At 27.1% G+C, this 19,135-nt stretch overlaps 2 protein-coding genes across 9 annotated transcripts; one reads left to right on the forward strand and one right to left on the reverse strand.

Moving 5' to 3' along the window:
- The first annotated feature begins 1,150 nt into the window (after nt 1–1,150).
- On the forward strand, nt 1,151–11,727 carry LOC113555888 (glyoxylate reductase/hydroxypyruvate reductase-like). Of its 7 annotated transcripts, none has more exons than XM_026960486.2 (9): nt 1,151–1,299; nt 2,160–2,326; nt 4,898–5,026; nt 5,726–5,868; nt 6,372–6,561; nt 10,008–10,174; nt 10,336–10,500; nt 10,966–11,091; nt 11,495–11,727. In XM_026960486.2, the coding sequence occupies exons 3-9, from the start codon at nt 4,953–4,955 to the stop codon at nt 11,614–11,616; spliced, it is 987 nt and encodes a 328-aa protein (XP_026816287.1). In that variant the 5' UTR covers nt 1,151–1,299; nt 2,160–2,326; nt 4,898–4,952; the 3' UTR covers nt 11,617–11,727. The 7 variants fall into 7 exon arrangements, with proteins under 7 accessions (XP_026816287.1, XP_026816285.1, XP_026816289.1 ...); XM_026960484.1 differs by having other exon boundaries at nt 1,152–1,299; nt 2,160–2,282; XM_026960488.2 differs by lacking the exon at nt 1,151–1,299 and adding an exon at nt 1,978–2,008.
- A 1,531-nt stretch (nt 11,728–13,258) lies between these two features.
- On the reverse strand, nt 13,259–18,608 carry LOC113557201 (alpha-tubulin N-acetyltransferase-like). Of its 2 annotated transcripts, XM_026962581.1 has the most exons (9): nt 17,858–18,608; nt 17,678–17,784; nt 16,389–16,535; nt 15,290–15,461; nt 13,931–14,075; nt 13,777–13,810; nt 13,610–13,688; nt 13,491–13,546; nt 13,259–13,418 (listed from the first exon to the last, which is right to left on the reverse strand). In XM_026962581.1, exons 2-9 carry the CDS (start codon nt 17,758–17,760, stop codon nt 13,316–13,318), a joined length of 819 nt encoding a protein of 272 aa, XP_026818382.1. In that variant the 5' UTR covers nt 17,761–17,784; nt 17,858–18,608; the 3' UTR covers nt 13,259–13,315. The 2 variants fall into 2 exon arrangements, with proteins under 2 accessions (XP_026818382.1, XP_026818383.1); XM_026962582.1 differs by having other exon boundaries at nt 13,377–13,418; nt 13,475–13,546; nt 17,678–18,608.
- Between the last annotated feature and the right edge of the window lie 527 nt (nt 18,609–19,135).

Here is a 19,135-nt window from a genome sequence, read left to right on the forward strand (position 1 = left end):
AATTCATATTAAACTAAAAAAAACTAAAAAATATACAAACAATCATTTTTTTATTTATTGTACATAGTTTATAGTACAAATTTAGTCAAAATTACGTTTTTCGTATACAATGATAAATCATTGACTTCAAATATTAAACTCAAACTTCCATTAGTCTCATTACAGTGACCTATACCTACTCGACACCTAATTTTCAATACATCGGTACCTACCTACCTATTTATTTTATCCATGCAAATGGTAAAGAGATGGTTTTAAAATATTTACATTTTACAATGGTTGCAGTATATTAATTTCCCCCTGTATTTATTCCTACCTGATAACTACATTCTTGTTTTAGTGTTATAAAATGATTTAATCAAATTTTTACTTAAAATATTATGTTGACAATACTAATAATCCAGTACTTTCATATTTATAGTTTTTTTAGGTATACAGTAGAGGTTAGGTTACCTCATACCTATTTAGGTTGTCGGTTATCGTTTGCGCATCACTATTATTAATGTTGACCATTTTTATAAAACAATTGCGCATCGTTCGAATTTTTGGTTATAAATATTATTATTTAACAATAGAACTAAAACAAAGGTATATACCAGTGGCGTCATTTGGCCCGCGCAGAGTGTACATTTGCGTATTTAAAATCTAATATTGTAGTAATTTGGCCCACTTTATAAATTGATAGTGGCTTGCACTTAAGTGGCCTGTTCTATACGACATGCAATTAAAAAAAAAATTGAAATGACGCCACTGGTGTATACACAAAAGAGCTAATTGTTTTCTAACTTTGATCTTAAAATTCGCACATCTCCAAATTTACTCTCGTGACATCCAATTTTCAATTATTGTGCAGATATTTCTGTTTTAAAATATATAATAATATTATGATAAATAATTAGACAATCAGTTAGCAATAACACAACTAAGTCGGTGTGTTTGACCATTGATTAAATCAATAGTTTGACTAATTAATCAGTTTTTATCGTATCAAACAAGTTAACAGATTACTGGATAGTAAAATGCGTGAAAGGTGAGACACTGTCGAAATGTACGGTTTTACGAGACGTGGACATTATGCTATTATAATAATATTATTATTATACTGTAATTTTGACTTTTGAGCACATTTAAAAATGAGTCAATTCAAATTGTGGAAAAACCGGAATTATTTTTTATACAATTCTATTGTTCAGCATGCTGATGCGCATATTTTGATATATGATAATTCGGTGCAGGTAAAACGGACAATGCGCAAACGATATACGACCATTTGGTACTAGCACGATTAAAGATATCCAGGTACCTATATTATTAACTATTGCTGTATAGATAATGGGTATGATTAATATAAATAAGTTAAATAATTAAATGACCGATAATATTATATTCGAAAACACGATTGGTTTTGACACGAATGTAAATACGTGGTACCGGCCCGGACTCCCGGGACTTTCGCGTACCTACTTAGATTATAAAAGTAATTGAAAATAATCTATAGGAACAATAGGAATCTACGTGTTTAATTACTTTATTACAGCTAACTCCAATCCCTTGGTCACCATTTTTTTCTTTACCCTTGCAAATGTATATTACACTGTATCCAAATTCTAAGATGAAATTTCAAATAGGTTGAGTCATGTAATCGTAATATTTTTAGATTTTTTTGTATAAACAACAAATACAAATACAAAATACTCAATAGAGGAACTTGACATAAACATTTGATTTTCGACTAAAGACTTTAGGTATTTCCAAATGACTCAATATTATGTTGCGATAAGCCATTTAATCTGGACTCACTTGTTCACTAAGTCACTAGATTACTAGAAACTAGAGCAGTTGAACTTAGATTATACTACTTACTACTTTAGAATATCAAATCATAATGATAATACTTGAACTGATCACGTGATATTGTGATAGTAATTAGTAATATTACGATTAGAAGAGACCACGGCTATAGATAGTTATAGATAGTAGCTATAGCCGTGGAAGAGACAGAGGGGAAGTAGGTTTTTGATTCTTTATACATTTTATATTTTTTTCAGTATCGGTAGTCGGTAGTACGTGAATACTGAATACTAGAGTCTAGAATAATGATTTAAATGGTATTGATTTGCTTATGTTATATCACTGTAATTAGTGTATTGTTTTTTTAGGTGTTTAAAAATTGAAACTATTCAAAGAAGACTAGATATTTTTTGTTTTACCAATTCTGCACCTACCAATAATTATCTAATCATTTTTACCAACGGTGTGGTAACCTAAACACGGACAACACGGTACACGGTTTTATATTATTGTGTTATAAATAATAACTAATAAAGTAAGTAATAACTAGTAATATAGGAGGTACTCACTATTCTTCTTTGAACTTTTTTAAAGTGAAAAATAGTTGATTGATTGGAGTGTATACTTAGTACCTACCTACTAATCAGTTATCATAGTACTATAATTTCTTAAGATACCTAAAGATTAGATTTGAAAGTATTCATTAGAAAAAAAATGGTTTGATGAGTAATATTTGAGTTTAAAAATGTTTTAAATATTAATAGTAAGTGCCCACTAACGTAGATACTAGTTTCTTAGAAATAATACGGTATAACTTTAATTTATAGTTAAATTTAGATTATAAGTGATACATTAGTAACTATATTGTTATAAAATTTCACACAATAGTTGACATTTGAAAAATAATTTCGTTTATATGCAATACTTTATAATTTTTATTTTTATCAATATATCTTATAATATGTTTTGTTTTTATAATTAAATCTTATCAATATAACTAAATATTGATATTAGTGATATTATCACTTTTAACTTTTAAGCCTATGCCCTTATCAAACAATTAACAATAACTTATGAAACTTATAATTATTTTTTACTAAATACTTCATAATTCCTATTGAATATAGATTCACCGCTTAATTATTGTTATATTTTTTAAGTCATAAAGCTTAGTCATGAATTAAGCTATAGTTAATTATGATAACATATTATGTTAATATATTATATTGTGCTTATAGTATGCAGCCTTTGATTAAACTGGTTAAAATGGTAACAAATTGATAACATTATGATCGTGAGAACAAAAAGTAAGAATAAATCAATAAAATCGCTTTTCATTGAAGTCGGTATGTGTCGGGACTTCGGGATTAGTCCTGGTCGAGCGAATCCAATGTCCGCCTGCGTAACCGATATTTCGTTGCATACGTCGATTAGTTTATTGATTCATGAATATTGAATACCAAATATAAATAATTAATATTTACAAAATCATTTTTATAATATAAAATACAAAATACCTATGTACTTATTTATGTATAATTAAATCTATGATAGATCTAAAATAGGTAAATGTTTACCTACGACCTAACATTTTTTGATTTTTCATTACACTTTAGGGAGCTTCTCTAAGTTTTAGTGATAGACTTTTTAAAACATAAATTTATCAATCAATAAAACACTATAGTAAACTCCGTATAAGCACAAATAACCTAGATTTTTGTTTTGAATGTGGATGGGAAGGGGAACAGTAGGTAGTTGTAACTTTTAAATTTCCCTACAATTTACTTATTTTAATACAATTAACCTTGGCAGATATTTGGAGCAAATATAACCTAAAAAGCCAATTTCTATTTATGAAAATGGTAAAGTCCATTTTTAACCTATAGAAAAATAAACTTTATAATGATTTATAATATAGGTAGCTAATATACCTACATGGCTACATTGTTCACCATGCTCGAAATTTAAAATGTAATATATATATACATAGGACTTAGAATATAGATAGTAATAGTAAACTATACTGTTATTATTTTATAAGTAACGAAAAAAAATGTTACGCACCATATACCTAACTAGTAACTACACATGTCCTATATTCTTTATAGACTAAACGTCTAAACGTATGGTTTACAATGATAATCGGTCAAAAATCCCGGGGACAAAAAGTCCGTTTTAAAAAAAGTTGGACTATAAATCTAGATTCAGATTTTATAGTCTGACAAAATGTCCGAAAATACAAAATATTTTGTATAATATTTATTTTAAAAATTTAAAAATGTTTGTATACATTATATTATTATACTTTTTTTCTATTTTATTATTTTTATTTATAATTATATATTTTATTATTAATTTAATTAATTTTAATAAGTACAATCAGTAATCAGAATAAAAATTCCCGAATTAAAATATCGCGTTTCCTAATATTTTAACAATATATAGTTTAAATTCTATATGTTTTTATAAATAATATTGTAATTAACGTTTAAAAAATTGAAGTGTAGGGATTTTTTTTTCTAGAGTCGGGAATTATTTTCCCGGAGATTTTTATTCCTGGATTCCAATGATTCCATAGAATCACACAATACCTTAGGAACAACAATATCAAAATTTATTTGCAACTAAATAAATATATTTCAACAAAAAATTTATTTTATTTTATTTATAAACACGTCAACTAAACTAAAACTAAAAAAATATAAATTTGTCATTACTATAAAATATATATACCTAACTTAGTAGATTTCCGTTATAGTTTTATTAGTTATACAAAAATATAATAATATAATATGTGTACAAACATTTTTAAATTTCCAAATATTTAAAATAAATATTAATTATATAAAATATTTTGTATTTTCGTACTTTTTGTCCGGCTATATAAAACCTGAATCCAGACTTTTCGTCCGCGATTCGTTTACAATAGGGACATAGGGTCTTGAAGTAATGAAGTTTTGAAATTTTGTATTCATATGTAATCGTATATTGTTTTAACTTTTAAGTCTAATATCTAATCCCAAGTTGTCCATCTTTAATGGCTAATACAGTAATACATACTTTTTATTTTATTTATTTACGTAAAAATGATAATGTTATTTTACAGTATACCTAATTAAATCATTGGAAATATAAAAACACGTTTTAGTACTTACGCAGAAATGTCATCAAAACCAACGGTGTTGTTATTACGTAATGATTATCCTCAAAAAGCTGTCGATTTATTACGTACAAGGTACATACTACTTAGATTACCTAATTATTTATTTTAATTTTTGCTATAAAAACTAATTGTATTATTGTAATTACTTAATCTGCATGTGTTCATAACATATATTAATAACTAAGGTTATGCACTTTTAGCACTTATACTAGTTGTACTAAATACTAATTCAATAATAATTGAACTTCAAGTTAATACAATATTCTGATTTTTGATAATTCGTCTTTTGGGTGAAATAACTAAATTGTGTTAGTGTAATAGATACTTGGATTATAGATATATAGTCAGTTTTTATTTGAAACGTATTTCATAAAACTCAATTTTAACATAGGAAAATATAGAACAATGTTTTGCTTCTATCTGGATAAAGTACATTTTTTATTTTACGGTTTATAACGGTCATATTATAATGTGCATTTTGATGTGATTTTAGAAAAAAAATAGTTCTTTTGACATGATTTCGTCAAGGAAATAATAAATTTTGTGTTATCAGTAATATCAGAATTAATATATACCTACTCGATTTTGATGTTTTTGGAAAAAAAAATTTTCAAATTGTGACCCTTAATTTTAATAAATACAATTTCTGTGGCCTATCTCTACGTTGTACATTTGTATTAGTTTATAAATTAAACACCCAATTTCATAAAAAATAAAAACCAGATGAAAACAGACATTTTAAACCATTATTGAAATATAAATTAATTACAGGTGCAACGTGGAAATGTGCAAATCTAGTAAAAAGGATGGAAGAATCATCGCGGAAGATGTTCTCGAATGTGTACAGGGCAAGTTTTCAATTTTCTGTCATAACAGCAGAATTCTGATAAATGAACAGGTCCTGAAAGCAGCGGGTAAGTGCTTATTGATGATATGTTATTAATGTTTCTTTAGGTATTTAAATATTTAATTAATTATATATATAACTCATATATATCACAAATAAGTAAAAAGATCAACATTAAAAAAAAAAAAAAATATTAGTGACCCAGGCTTTAACTGAAACAAATTTGGGGTCTAACATTTTTTTTAAATATATATATATTAGATACTAATCAGTAATCCAGACCCCTGGACCCTCCCCTCAGTTACTTCATATGATTGTACCCAAAAAATGTAATTTTTGTAATTAGCCATGGCTAAGACTCTTGCAAGAGTCACTAATGGATAGCTATTTAAATCATACCTTCCATTCTATATTTATATATTACTTTAGTATATAACCTTATTGTTTTATTTGTATAGATTGTTTTTGTCAAATAAAAAAAAAAATAAAAAATACATAAACTTTGTAGTAATTTATGTCTTCATATACCACATCAAAAATATTAAACAAAATAAATTATCATGTATATAGGACCTAGTCTTAAGGTGATCGGTACCATGTCTGTGGGATATGATCACATTGACTTGACATCAATGAAAAAATACGGTGTACGTTTAGGAAATACGCCAGGCATTCTGACGGAATCGGTTGCGGAAATTGCTGTAGGTCTCATTATAGCCACTACCAGAAGATTTTCCGAAGCGAACCGTGAATTGAAAACGTAAGTGACTGAATCGTGTTATAATTTATAATGAAGACACTAAATGACCTATTTTAGCGGTATGATATATCGTGTATATTATTTCAATTAGTGTTCATAGCCGCGAATCTGGATTTGGGACCCATCGCTTGTCTGCTTGTATAAAATGTACGTATATTATTATACTCATATGATAAAATTTCGAGGGGGGTTGTCTAACATTTTTTTTTTTAATATAGATACTAAAATTTTCGGCGCATACTAGTTGGGTCCCAGGTTCCAATTGTTTACTAATTGGGTCCCGTATATAAAAAAGCCTGCTGTATTAGTTCAGTCCCGGAAAAAAAAATGTTCCTTCCCATTTTTACAGACTTAGAACTATCTAATAACATACAGTTATTATAGGTATGGTTAAAAATATTTTTTTTCTAATGTTTACTATTTTATTTTCCTGATTTACAATCGTCGTCTAGTTGTTAATAGTTGTTAAGTAATAATTTCGTTGACATTTATAAGATTCAGATTTAACATTCGTAGCGATTAATTTTTCCCAATATTTTTTCTGTCATTTTTTCCTTTACAACATTTTTCATTTACAAAATCTTCCTTAGATATTATAATTTTTTCTACTTCTCTCTGGACTTTTCGTTTTAATATAAACGTCGATTTGAATATTTTTTAAAAGTGTATAAATTGAAATATATTTGGGTGAGCAGAATAAAACATAGAACTGATTAGTGTGAATGAAAGGAGTCATATACGTTTGTTGTTCTTATTGTACTATGCTTAAATTCACACATTACTACGATAAAATATTATTATTAAGTATCATTATACCTATAATCAGTGTATTTCAATTTTCAACGGTAAGTACGTGATTCATATTATATTTGTTCATTATGTTCAGTACCGGATCTACAAATTATGTATAACCCGGGGTACAACATAATATTAACGCCCCTAAAAGTCAACAATAAAAAATGCATGTGTCCTAAAGTGTGTCAAAATACGGATTATTATAGGCGATTTAATTAATCGCCAATGATTTTCTTTTAATTTTATTTCATTTTGTAACTCTATCAATTCCTTTACCTTCACAAATTGACATTTCAAGCATTTTCCATGAAAAAAAAATAATTTTTTTAAATATTAGATTTTTCATGTTCTGGTATTATTTTTTACACTTTTTTCTAATTAATAAACCCATCTAATGCTAATTTGACATATTTTTGTCATTTGAATTTAAAAACAATTTGCATGGTACTCAAGATAATGCATTTTTTGATTTGGAGTAGCTAAGCCAAGTTTGACGACATTGATTTCCATTAACAAGATTTTTGAAAAACCAAGAAACATTAACAGATCGCCTTTCTCTTTCAGATCTAGTAAGATCCAATTTTTAAATATAGTTCATTTTCATTCTAACAATATGAGTTCTTTGAGAATCTACTATTTATTTAGGCCATGTATCACAATCTTTGAAATCCAAAGTTTCATTTTCACTTAATTTCTATGACATACATTTGGACACATTTAGATTTTTATCTTTATTATGATCGGAATTAAATTCCTCGAAAATTACCCCAGAACTACATTTCTCAGTATTCTCATCTTCTTCAACATCTGTCCCATTCTCTTGATTTTCTATAAAATATTAGATGTTTATTGTACTGTATGATTTCAATATAATATAGTAATTTATTATTAAATTTAATTCACAAATTTTTCCGAAAACTATTATTTTAGAAGTTATACCTGTTTCAAATTCGCGGTTCAAATTCTAAACTAGTATGTATTATAATATCGATAGTAATAAACAGTGCTCGGGACTTTACGTGCTTAAAATCTTAAAAATATGCGCATACATACGCACCAAAAAGTATCAAAATATGCGCTTTAATATGCATTTATTTTTAATTAAAAATACATACTTATTCAAATTTAATTTAAAAAAAAACATATCTTGTACATATTACTAAAAATTTATATTTTATACATACTATATATTATTAAAAAAAAAAAAATGTCAAACTGTTGAATGGGAGGTCTTTGGATTTTTCAACACTCAGCATTTTCTATATCTAGCAATTACAATTTTTATGTATTAAAAAATAATCATTTTATAATTATAATTATGTACTTATCTGCGTTAGGTAAGTAAAAATAATATTGTCTTCAGAACTAAAAATAAAATGGGTTCCCCGTAACGCTATTGATTATCGCCTTATTGGTATTATTGCCGACAAAATCATGTAGATAAAATTGATTAATTTACTAAAAATATGATTTAAGAGTAACTGGTAAATAATCAAAAATTATTTTAAAATATGCAATAAAAATCAATAAATCTTAAAAATATGCATTTGTAGAAAAAAATTCCAAAATATGTAAACATATGCACAATAAACTTTTAAACTTTAACTTCAAACACCACATCACAAATTTGTATCGGATCAGATTTATTCTATTTACTTCCCGAACAAATATGCAAATGCATAAAGTCCCGAGCCATGGTAATAAATAATAATAATATTAAATCACGTCATTAATTATTATAATACTATACAGATCTAATAATTATAATATAGAACAATAATTATAAATAATTTCTAACCTGTGCTACATTGTGTTTAAGTATTACCCAGCCAGTTATGAAAATACGCCGAAGTTCGCTCATTTTCTTTTTTTTTTCGAGAGCTTTTTTCCGGAACTCACAACCAGATAATTTTTTGATGAATGTCTTTTCTTAAACATTACCAGTGTGGCTATATATTGAATTAAAACTATTTAATTTGAAATACTTGTGTAATTCAAAACACAAGATTCAATTTGTTTTAAAAATAAATTAAAATTTAATAAAAATGATGAATTTAAAATTTGAAATTTGCGCCCCTCTATGATTAGCGCCCCGGGTAGCCATCCCCTAGATCCGGTACTGATTATGTTATTACTACGATTCGATAAATAATTATAAATGGACCCAATTTAAACAAATAATTTTACATGTCCGGACCCAATTCAGACAAAATGTAAAACTTATATTATTTTTGTACCCCACTTATTGGATGCACCCAAAATTTTATAGTCAATTATATTTACCAGTAAAATTTGGCTACTTTTAAAAATTTCGGGGAGGAGGTCCGCACCACTGGACCCTCCCCTCCAGTTACAACCTTGCTCATATACTTACTAAATATATTTTTGAAAAATTATTTTTTTGGCCTTTCATGTAGCTGCAGTGACAAATTAGTATATAAAACAAATATTATTGTTTAATAAGAATAAGCACACTAAAAACTATTGTATAATTTATATATTTATACATGAACAATTATAATGCCATAGATAATAAATCAAATTTATAACATGATAAGAGAAATTTGGGATTTCAATTAAAATATTAGATAATAATCTCAAAAGCTATTGGTAATTTTATTTTTTATATGCCTATATATATATATATATAGTGGTGGATGGAAAGAATGGATTCCCGGGCGGATGTGTGGTAGAAGCATAAAAGGATCGGTCGTGGGCATCTTAGGTTGCGGCAGAATCGGTACGTCAATCGCCGAGAAATTGGTCAATTTCAAAGTGTCCCAACTTTTGTACACCAGTAGAAATGAAAAACCGGATGGTAAGTATTTACCTCTACCGTTTATACTCTATACGGACGTTCTATGTGTGTGCCGCGTGGAGTAATAATCTATTATTGGTGGTGAAATAAAAATGTGCAAATAAATCAAATGTATTAAATTTATTAAAACTGTGATTATAGTTATGGTGTCTTTTTTTTAGTCAAAGCCCTTGGTGGACAGTTGGTCACGGTGGACGAATTGATGGAGCGTAGCGATTTTGTCGTAGTCGCTGCGGCTTTGAACGATGAGACAAAATTCATCGTGAACAGAGAACGGATCGCCACCATGAAGTCGAATGCAATACTTGTGAACATCAGTCGCGGACGTTAGTATAAGTAGTATAACTATATAAAATATATGTATTTAATCTATTTTCCTGTGTAGGTTTATGTTTCTCTTGATAATTTTTGATAAAATAATAACTTGAAACTAACCTTAGTATTCAGCACAGTGACTCCGATTTTAAAACGGATTTGGTGGGCCAAATTTAAGATCATTGAGGAGAACTCTTTTAATTGTTTAGATAACAAATCATACGTGTAAAAATATTATATATCTAGTTTATTTGTATTCACGAAACATAAAATAAAAATATAATCAATTAATAGAATAGATATTATATTCTTTTAATCGAATTATAGTCGAGAACTTAAAATTATTTACCACAACCATGTTGAATACGTGTGATCACATCTAATCGGCAATCGCATTCAATTTATAAAATATAATATTTATTTATATAGCCACCACCATGACTTACTCGTATATTTTACTTCTCTAAATTTCGTAGAGCTGATTGACCAAGACGCGTTGGTTGAAGCGCTCAAGGAGAAAAGAATCCGAGGCGCTGGACTGGACGTGATGACACCCGAACCACTGCCATTAGATCATCCACTTATAGGACTGGACAACGTTTGTACGTGTTTCTATCATAATAATTAGTAGTTTTGAATATTTTGTTTTAATCAAGGTGGATGTATATCCACCTTGGTTTTAATATTAGTTGTAGATTAATATAATATATGATAAGTATTAAGTATAGTGTGTAAAACACACCACCGTTATATATTATATTGTTCTCCATAAGTATCGAATTAAAACTATATATAATATACGTAATACATATCTGTATGTTATCTTTATTATTAGTTTTTATTTGAAAATAATATCAATTTATTTTTCAGAGTAGGCATTTACTATTTTTCTTATTTGCCCTGTAATTTTTTTAATAAATACACCGCGTATTATACGCGTATCTATTAACATAGAGGTTTCATTGGTTTCACTATAAATAATAATTTTTTTCACGTTATTTATAGTGCTCCTGCCACACATTGGCACGTCTACTTTGGAGTTGGAAGAAGAGATGGCCGTGATGACCGCACAGAACATATTGGCTGTATTGGACGGTTGTCCTATGCCAAACGAAGTGGTCTTTTAACGTTTTGGTCATCGTCTGCTGCAACTTCCCACACAAGACACAATCATAATAATTGTCAATCATTGCATTTTAAAATTATAGAATAAAAAATAAAACTTATAATAATATATATTACTATCTGTACATTACCAAAATACCGATTTTAAAGCACTACTTAAACGTAATGATATGGGTGTAAGAGAGGAACTTAGCACACCTAAATAATTTTGTTGTGTAACTATTCTAAACTCGGGAGTGTTCCCATAGGGTATACTACTTATATGCCGTATACTCCCAAGATTTTTTTCAATATTATGGGTATACTGTGTATGCTCTCAATCTCAATTTTTTTCCAAATTATTAACATGCTCTTTACCGGCTTTACTCCTATAGACAATCAGAAAAATATTCTTATTGTATTAAATGTTTATATTTGATGATATAGTATACTCTCAAAAAAATTAATGGGAACACCATTGACTAAACTACTTATACTTGTGTGTGTGACGAATAAAAAAAAATGACTACAGAGTAGTATATCTGTAGTACCAACCTACAGATCACTAATCTGTAATTTTTATCTCTAGCATGTAGATTGAGTTTTTTAATAATTATTAATAAAAATACCCCTGGCAACATGTCATTGGGAATTGATCGATTTTTCTCTCTAATAATTTTTAATATAATAAATCACATTAATATATATCTACTATCTAGTAAAATAACAGGTATCTATGAATATTTATATTATATTTATACATAACACATACATAATATATATCTATATATCTATATTATATATACCTATCTATTTTTGGGAACCGGATATTTGAGTGCACATTATAATATATTGTTTAGGTATAATTAGTACATTGTGTAATAACTCATAAATAAATAATAAGTTAAATTCAAATAATAGGAAAATTAGTCACTAACTTAAGTTACTGGCATTATTGCCATAAAGTAATCATATAATTCATATTAAGTACAACTTAAATGAGTTACACAATATAGGTACTAAAATTTTACCTAAAAATATATACTTATCTATTATATGTGAATGTATTTTTATAATACACAAGGAAACTAAAAATTACAGTATTTATTATATTTATTAATTTATAAAACTAAAGGATTTTGAATTGTGTTGAATGTTGTTAAATACAATGTATATATATATGCTGTTTCCAAAAAATAATGTTTTTCATTTTTACCAAAAACCCGGGTTTAAGTGGGTTAGGTTCACAAAGCTCGTGCTAGTAGTGAAAATCTACCTTTATATTATGTATATGTATATATATATATATATATATAGAGAGAGAGAGAGATAAATAAGAATAAATTAAATTATGTTCAACATATTTTAACCTATAAGTAACTACAAACTACAATAATTCAATAGTTAAAATGTATAAACAAATAAATTAAAATGAAAGTCAAAGCACAATAACAATACATATGACATATGTATTGTAACATTTATATTTTATTGTTTAATAACTTTATTATGAAAAGAAATGTATAATATTAAAAATAAATACTTTAGGTGAATAATTTGCCGTTTGAAAAATTAGTACCAAATGATTTATATTTTATATTTATAATTTATAAACATTAACATAAGATAGTAATAATTGTATAATTTTAATATTTTATTATATCGAGGAAAAAAATATATACCTAGTAAATATTATTATGTTGAATTATCATTTAGCATATTCTATATTGGATAATTCTGTTGGAATATTTGATCTTGTTTCACAGAATTTCTATCTTGCTGTGCCTTTTGAAATGCATTTACTTCTTTAAACTGATTTTCAACACTAATATAATAAAAAAAAAATTAATGAATAAATAAATAACAATTTAAAATTCATACATCTCAATATACTAACAAATTGATCCCTGGGTTGTAATTTGACCCCGAAAATACAGCATTTTCTTGTACAGTCTATAAAATAATAATTATATAATTCTTTTTTAGTAAATAGTGAAATCATTGAGTAGTATTTACTTCGCCCATTGTTTCATGATATGTTGGTGTTTCATGTTGTCCTAGCATTGATTGACATGTACAAGTGGAAGTTGATATTCTATATAAAATCAAAAAAGTAATTTAAATTGTTTAAAAAATGCACGCAAATATGTTATTTAAAAATACATAATATTATAGTATTTTACCTATTTACACTGTTGCTATAACTCCTTTCGTTGACTAAGAACACAATTTATTATTTCATTAATACTTTTTTCTATTTGGTAAATTCAAAATATGTGTAAGTGAAATGTATATTAAAATATTATAGCAAGGTATATATATAAGTTGGATTCTCACATGCATCGTCAAAAAACTCTTCATAGATTATGAAATTGTTTCCCTGGTTTACAAGTTTAGATAATTGAAAATGTTTCCACATAAACTGCAATAGGTTTTTAGTCGGTTTTTCAATAGCCAAATTTTTGGCACATAAATGCATATCCTTTACAAATAAATATAAAATAGCAATTATAGTTTTTTTTTAAATAAAAACAATTTTTTAAAAATTGAAATATGATTATTGTTATATTGCTCCACCTCATTATCCTTGTAATACTTATAATTGCTCTAGCTAGATCTATAATATCAATTGTGGAATAGTCAACAACGATTTACAACAAGCTGGATCCCAACATTACATAATACAGTTAACAATACTTATTATTTTGTTGATCCGGACAAGTATGCATTCAAACCATTCTAGAGCAAGGATAGCGAACCTATGTCACGCGTGTCATGGAGTGACATGTGCGCATTATTTCAGTGACCCACCAATTTAAATATAATTCATATTTTCATAATATTTTTTACTTCACTTTCTAAAAAAATTACTAATAATTTATAATTATTTTAAATTTATTATTGTTATTTGTAATATAACGTAAGATATTATTGATGTAATGTCGTAATCGACGTAATCTGTACTTTCCATTTCCTAATCTCATAAAATTAAATACGTACAACAAATAAAATAATGTTTAAATGTTTAATTAATTATTTTTTAAGCAAAAAAAGGTCTGAAAAATTTCTGACACGCGAGGCAAATAAAATCAAACCAAACATTTTGATTTGACACGCAGTTATCAAAAGGTTCGCCATCCCCGTTCTAAAGGCTATGAAGTTCGACCTAACCTAACCGAAGCAATAGAAAACAAAAGTGTAATTACAACCCAATTAATGTAAAATTGTCGTATTTGGCAGAATCCACGTGATGAATTTCATCATGAAGGATAATAAGAAAACTCGATAGAAAAAGTGTATTTGTAAGTTGTAATATTGTAACTATTCTAAGATATTCCGAGCTTTGGTCTCCATCATAATTAAATACTTCTATATTTATTAATTTATTTTGATTTTTTTAAATTATTTCTATTATAATTATGATTTTTTTTCATTTATATATTTACTATTATAATATATAAATATCGAAACTATATTAACCTTAATAAATTAATGAATAATGTAATATAAACACCCATTTATTATTAATTTTTGTTTTTAACTAAATAGGTAATAGCATTTTATAAATATATAATAGTTTATAAAATCAATAGCGAGCGGCTATATCATCAGAATAGTCATTTCTTTAACAAACAAATACTAAAAATAATTATCATGAAATAATTTACCAAAATATATCTACGTCATCATAGTTACCTTCAGCATGTAATCGATTAGGTATTTTCCATAACCTTTGAACTGTCTGGATTCATGGATGTAGAAATCCATTAAACAGTAAACCATGGTTTCTTTACAGGATCCTACAGCTTTGTTGTAGAGACATAATTTTTTCCATCCCGTCATTAAAATTCCAACAACAACAAAATGCCTTGACAATAAATACAATTCTTATAATTAACTATTCAACTATATTCTATTCTTGTTGTCAACTTTATTGTTTTATGTATATAAAAATCACTGATAATAAATAAATAAGTTCAAAAATATAAACTTGTGGTAGAAAATGAAAACAGAAAATTAATTAATACCTATATAATTATTGTCACTATATAATGTGCACTATTAACTCCTTTATTTAATTAATTTTCTAATTATAAAAAATTGATTAAGTTCACAAAGTATATACCTACGAACTTAATGTACATAAAGGCCGACGGGTAATCTATCCAACAATGTTTATAGAGCAAGAACGAGGACATTTATAGGAGAACGGAATATAAAAGTGGTAATCGGAAAAAAAGCTCCATTATAGCAAAAAAAAACGCTCCGTATCAACTAAATACATTATTCGTTATTTTATTATGATTTACATAATTAAATATAATCATTACATTTATCTATATAACATTTCTTTGACATATCTAAAAGTATAACTGCAATCTGCATTTAACATTGTCATTTGTACCTACATTATTTAAAAAATGTTTAAGGGTAAAAATTCAAAATAATTTAAAAAAATAATAAATATTGTCATTTGTATATAATTTAAATAATAAATCATAGTCTAATTTTAATAATCTATTATACTATTATGCAGTTCCGCGTTAAGCTATGTTGCCGCCCCGGGGCAACTGCCCTCCGTTAAACGCGGCTCCGCTATTATGCACCTATAAGGCTATAATCAGTGGTACCTACACTAACATTCTTATTGAATGGATATAATTATATAAGTTATAAAGGCTTAATATGCATAGGTTGCATCCTCTGTAAAAAAGGTGTCTAGACCAGATAGCTAGATGCTATGGCTAAGATGTATTTAATTAGTTATAATATATTAATAGAGATTATATCTTACGCAGAAGTATTGTGTTCGATCATCATATAGAGGACGTGATCGGAATTGATGAGCATTTCTGCGCTGGTAATCGGCGACCTTAACTCTTGTGACATTGCTGACACTTTGCCCATCTCGTCGATCATCCATCCCATTTTGTTTCTCAAACTTGACAAAAACACAATAAATAATACAATATTGCTAATATTACACACCCGCTGCAGTATGAGTAAAGTAATTTACTATAACACCATTAATATCTAGTAATTTAAATAAATTATTTCTTAGGAATAGAGGCTAAGACAGTAACACATCGTCATAGTGTATCGAGTGTTGACTGCATCGTACGCAAAGATGTATTATTTAATTAAAATTTAACGAATCCATTGAAGTAACCTACTCAATTATGAGATAAATTAAAAACTTAATGTTCAAAATATCAACTTATTTTTTATATTGTCTAGCGTATGTAGCCAACATATGATGCGTAAAAACCATCAGCTCTCTATAAGTTACCTAAGTTACCATAATTTTAGCGCTCCTTAGATTAGAATTTTAACTGCGCCATTACGCTATCTAATAATAGTAATATTAATTTAATTCCTACTTATAATTAATACAGAATAGTGCAATACATAATGTCGTAAATAAATATGGATATTTTACGTATTGATGTGCCTACATATATAATATATGTAACAATAAGGACTCAAAGTTAGTTATAACAAAAAAAAAATGTAGTGCTATAATAATATGCACTTATAAACACCAATATGCGCAATTAAGTACCTATCTACTAAATATTGGTAAATAAGTAAAAATAGTAGTAATTATTGGAAACTGCATGGTTAGCTCTGGAATTTAAATACAACAAACCTGATAATTGCAGTACTGCACGGCTGACAAAAGATTTAAAAATAGGTAATCAAATTATTGAAAATAAAAAAAATAAATTATCTGATGTCATAAGTTTAACAACCAATAATGTAGGTACCTACTTATTATTTGAAAATCAATACACATGTTTACATTCGCGTATTTGCATACCTACTTTATTGGAGTTGCATGTATATTGCTTATTTTATAATAATATTCCTATAAATAGCACTTAAAATTCTAAAATTAATCAAATAGCATTAGAAACCGTAAAAACTAGCTTAGATTAGGTTAAAATACAATTTCTTACATCAGGAAAGTGTGAAACAAATTTGTATCTTACTTTAAATGTTTTATAATTTCCCAACAAAAAAAATGTATTTATTATATAGAATTTCGGAGTCCTGATAATTATTAATATATATTGCACTTACTCAACGTTATTCTCATATCCCATAGCCGTCAGCGTATTGTCGATCTTCAGCACCTCAATATTGGTTAAGCTATTGAATTCCATGGTACCACGTATCTAAATAAGGTACTTTTCCGGGTCCGCGAAAATTGTTTGGTTTAACAATATTGTCAATATTATTGTATAGCTACTTAGTACTTACATCAGTCGCGTATTTACTGTTATGTATAATATAATAGTTGGCAGTTGCTATGTTATAACGTTTCAACGAGCGTGCCAGGGCTTACTATGTAATCATGTGTAGGATAATGTGAAATGGCGTTTACGACGGGAACGACTATTGACGACGGTAGTAAGATTTCAGGTCTACAGCACTGATTTCGAAACAGGACATTGGGCCACAGCGTACAGCGTTCCTGCGGGAGATGCGCAACACGGCCGGACAGGCTGTTATAGAGTGAGAAAAGAAAACAATTAGGTTGTAAACAAATGGGTTGCCTGAAAATGGGGAATTTACTTGCCTCTCTTTCTATAGAAGGATTTAAAAACCTATTAAAACAAAGTGTTGATGATGAAATGTCTGATACGAGAACATGACTTTAGGAGTGATGGATCGAAATGATTGAGTAGTCTAGAGGGTGTATAGTAGATTACCCTGTGTCATCACATTTCGAATCTGGTCCGATCTACAAAGTAGTTTTTAGTAGCAAAGTTAAAGTTGTCGGTGGTTTTAAGAATGAGGAGTCAATAATAGGAAAATATTGTATTTTTATGTTTTTTTAATAGTTGAGAAAATAAGAAAAGAAATTGGTATAAAACAGTACCACCAGTTTTCGGTAGAATCACATTAGGTACAAATATACAATTTTTTGTATTTTAAAAAGGAATAATCGTCGAATACATTTTTAAATTACTATTTGATCACTACAATCATTCATTTGAAATTTTCAAAAATGTTTGACGTTTGACCCTTTAGAGCTACCTAGGTATTTAAAGACAATTGATTTTTTCAATTATTGATAAAATTTTGTTTTTTTAGTCATAAAGCTTGAGAATGCATTACAATAAATTGTTCTTTTAGTAATTCAAATTTTTAAAAAAGTCAAAATTTAATAAAAATAACTATTTTAGTTATTTTGCTATAGGTACTTGCTTAATTCAAAAAATATTAATTTTATACTTTTTGTAAAATTACACAATATTATTTTTTACATAGGTAATTATTATCTATACCAGCAGTTCTCAAACTGTGGTACGTGAAAGACTACATGGTAGTACACAGGAGGGTCGTTTTTGGATAATAAACCCATTCAATTATTTAATTAATATCTTACTTTTAAAAAACTAATCAATAAAAAATAATTATAATGTAGTTGTAGTATTTTACTGCCTTATTATTTAAAAAAAATGTATTTAACTGTATAATTTGGATTTTGAATCATTCAATTTATAGTCATTAGTCGTACGCGACTGATTGATA

This window comes from Rhopalosiphum maidis, chromosome 4 (genome assembly GCF_003676215.2).
Source record: "Rhopalosiphum maidis isolate BTI-1 chromosome 4, ASM367621v3, whole genome shotgun sequence".
Lineage (NCBI taxonomy): Eukaryota > Metazoa > Arthropoda > Insecta > Hemiptera > Aphididae > Rhopalosiphum > Rhopalosiphum maidis.

Coding starts and splice junctions, on each gene's coding strand:
- LOC113555888 (XM_026960486.2), top strand. CDS start 4,953: ATGTCATCAAAACCAACGGTGTTGTTATTACGTAATGATTATCCTCAA. Junction 6,562..10,007: donor GCGAACCGTGAATTGAAAAC/GTAAGTGACTGA, acceptor ATATATATATAG/TGGTGGATGGAAAGAATGGA. Junction 10,501..10,965: donor TGTGAACATCAGTCGCGGAC/GTTAGTATAAGT, acceptor TAAATTTCGTAG/AGCTGATTGACCAAGACGCG.
- LOC113557201 (XM_026962581.1), bottom strand. CDS start 17,760: ATGGAATTCAATAGCTTAACCAATATTGAGGTGCTGAAGATCGACAAT. Junction 13,811..13,930: donor AGAGTTTTTTGACGATGCAT/GTGAGAATCCAA, acceptor TTGTGTTCTTAG/TCAACGAAAGGAGTTATAGC. Junction 13,419..13,490: donor TACAACCCAGGGATCAATTT/GTTAGTATATTG, acceptor TTATTATATTAG/TGTTGAAAATCAGTTTAAAG.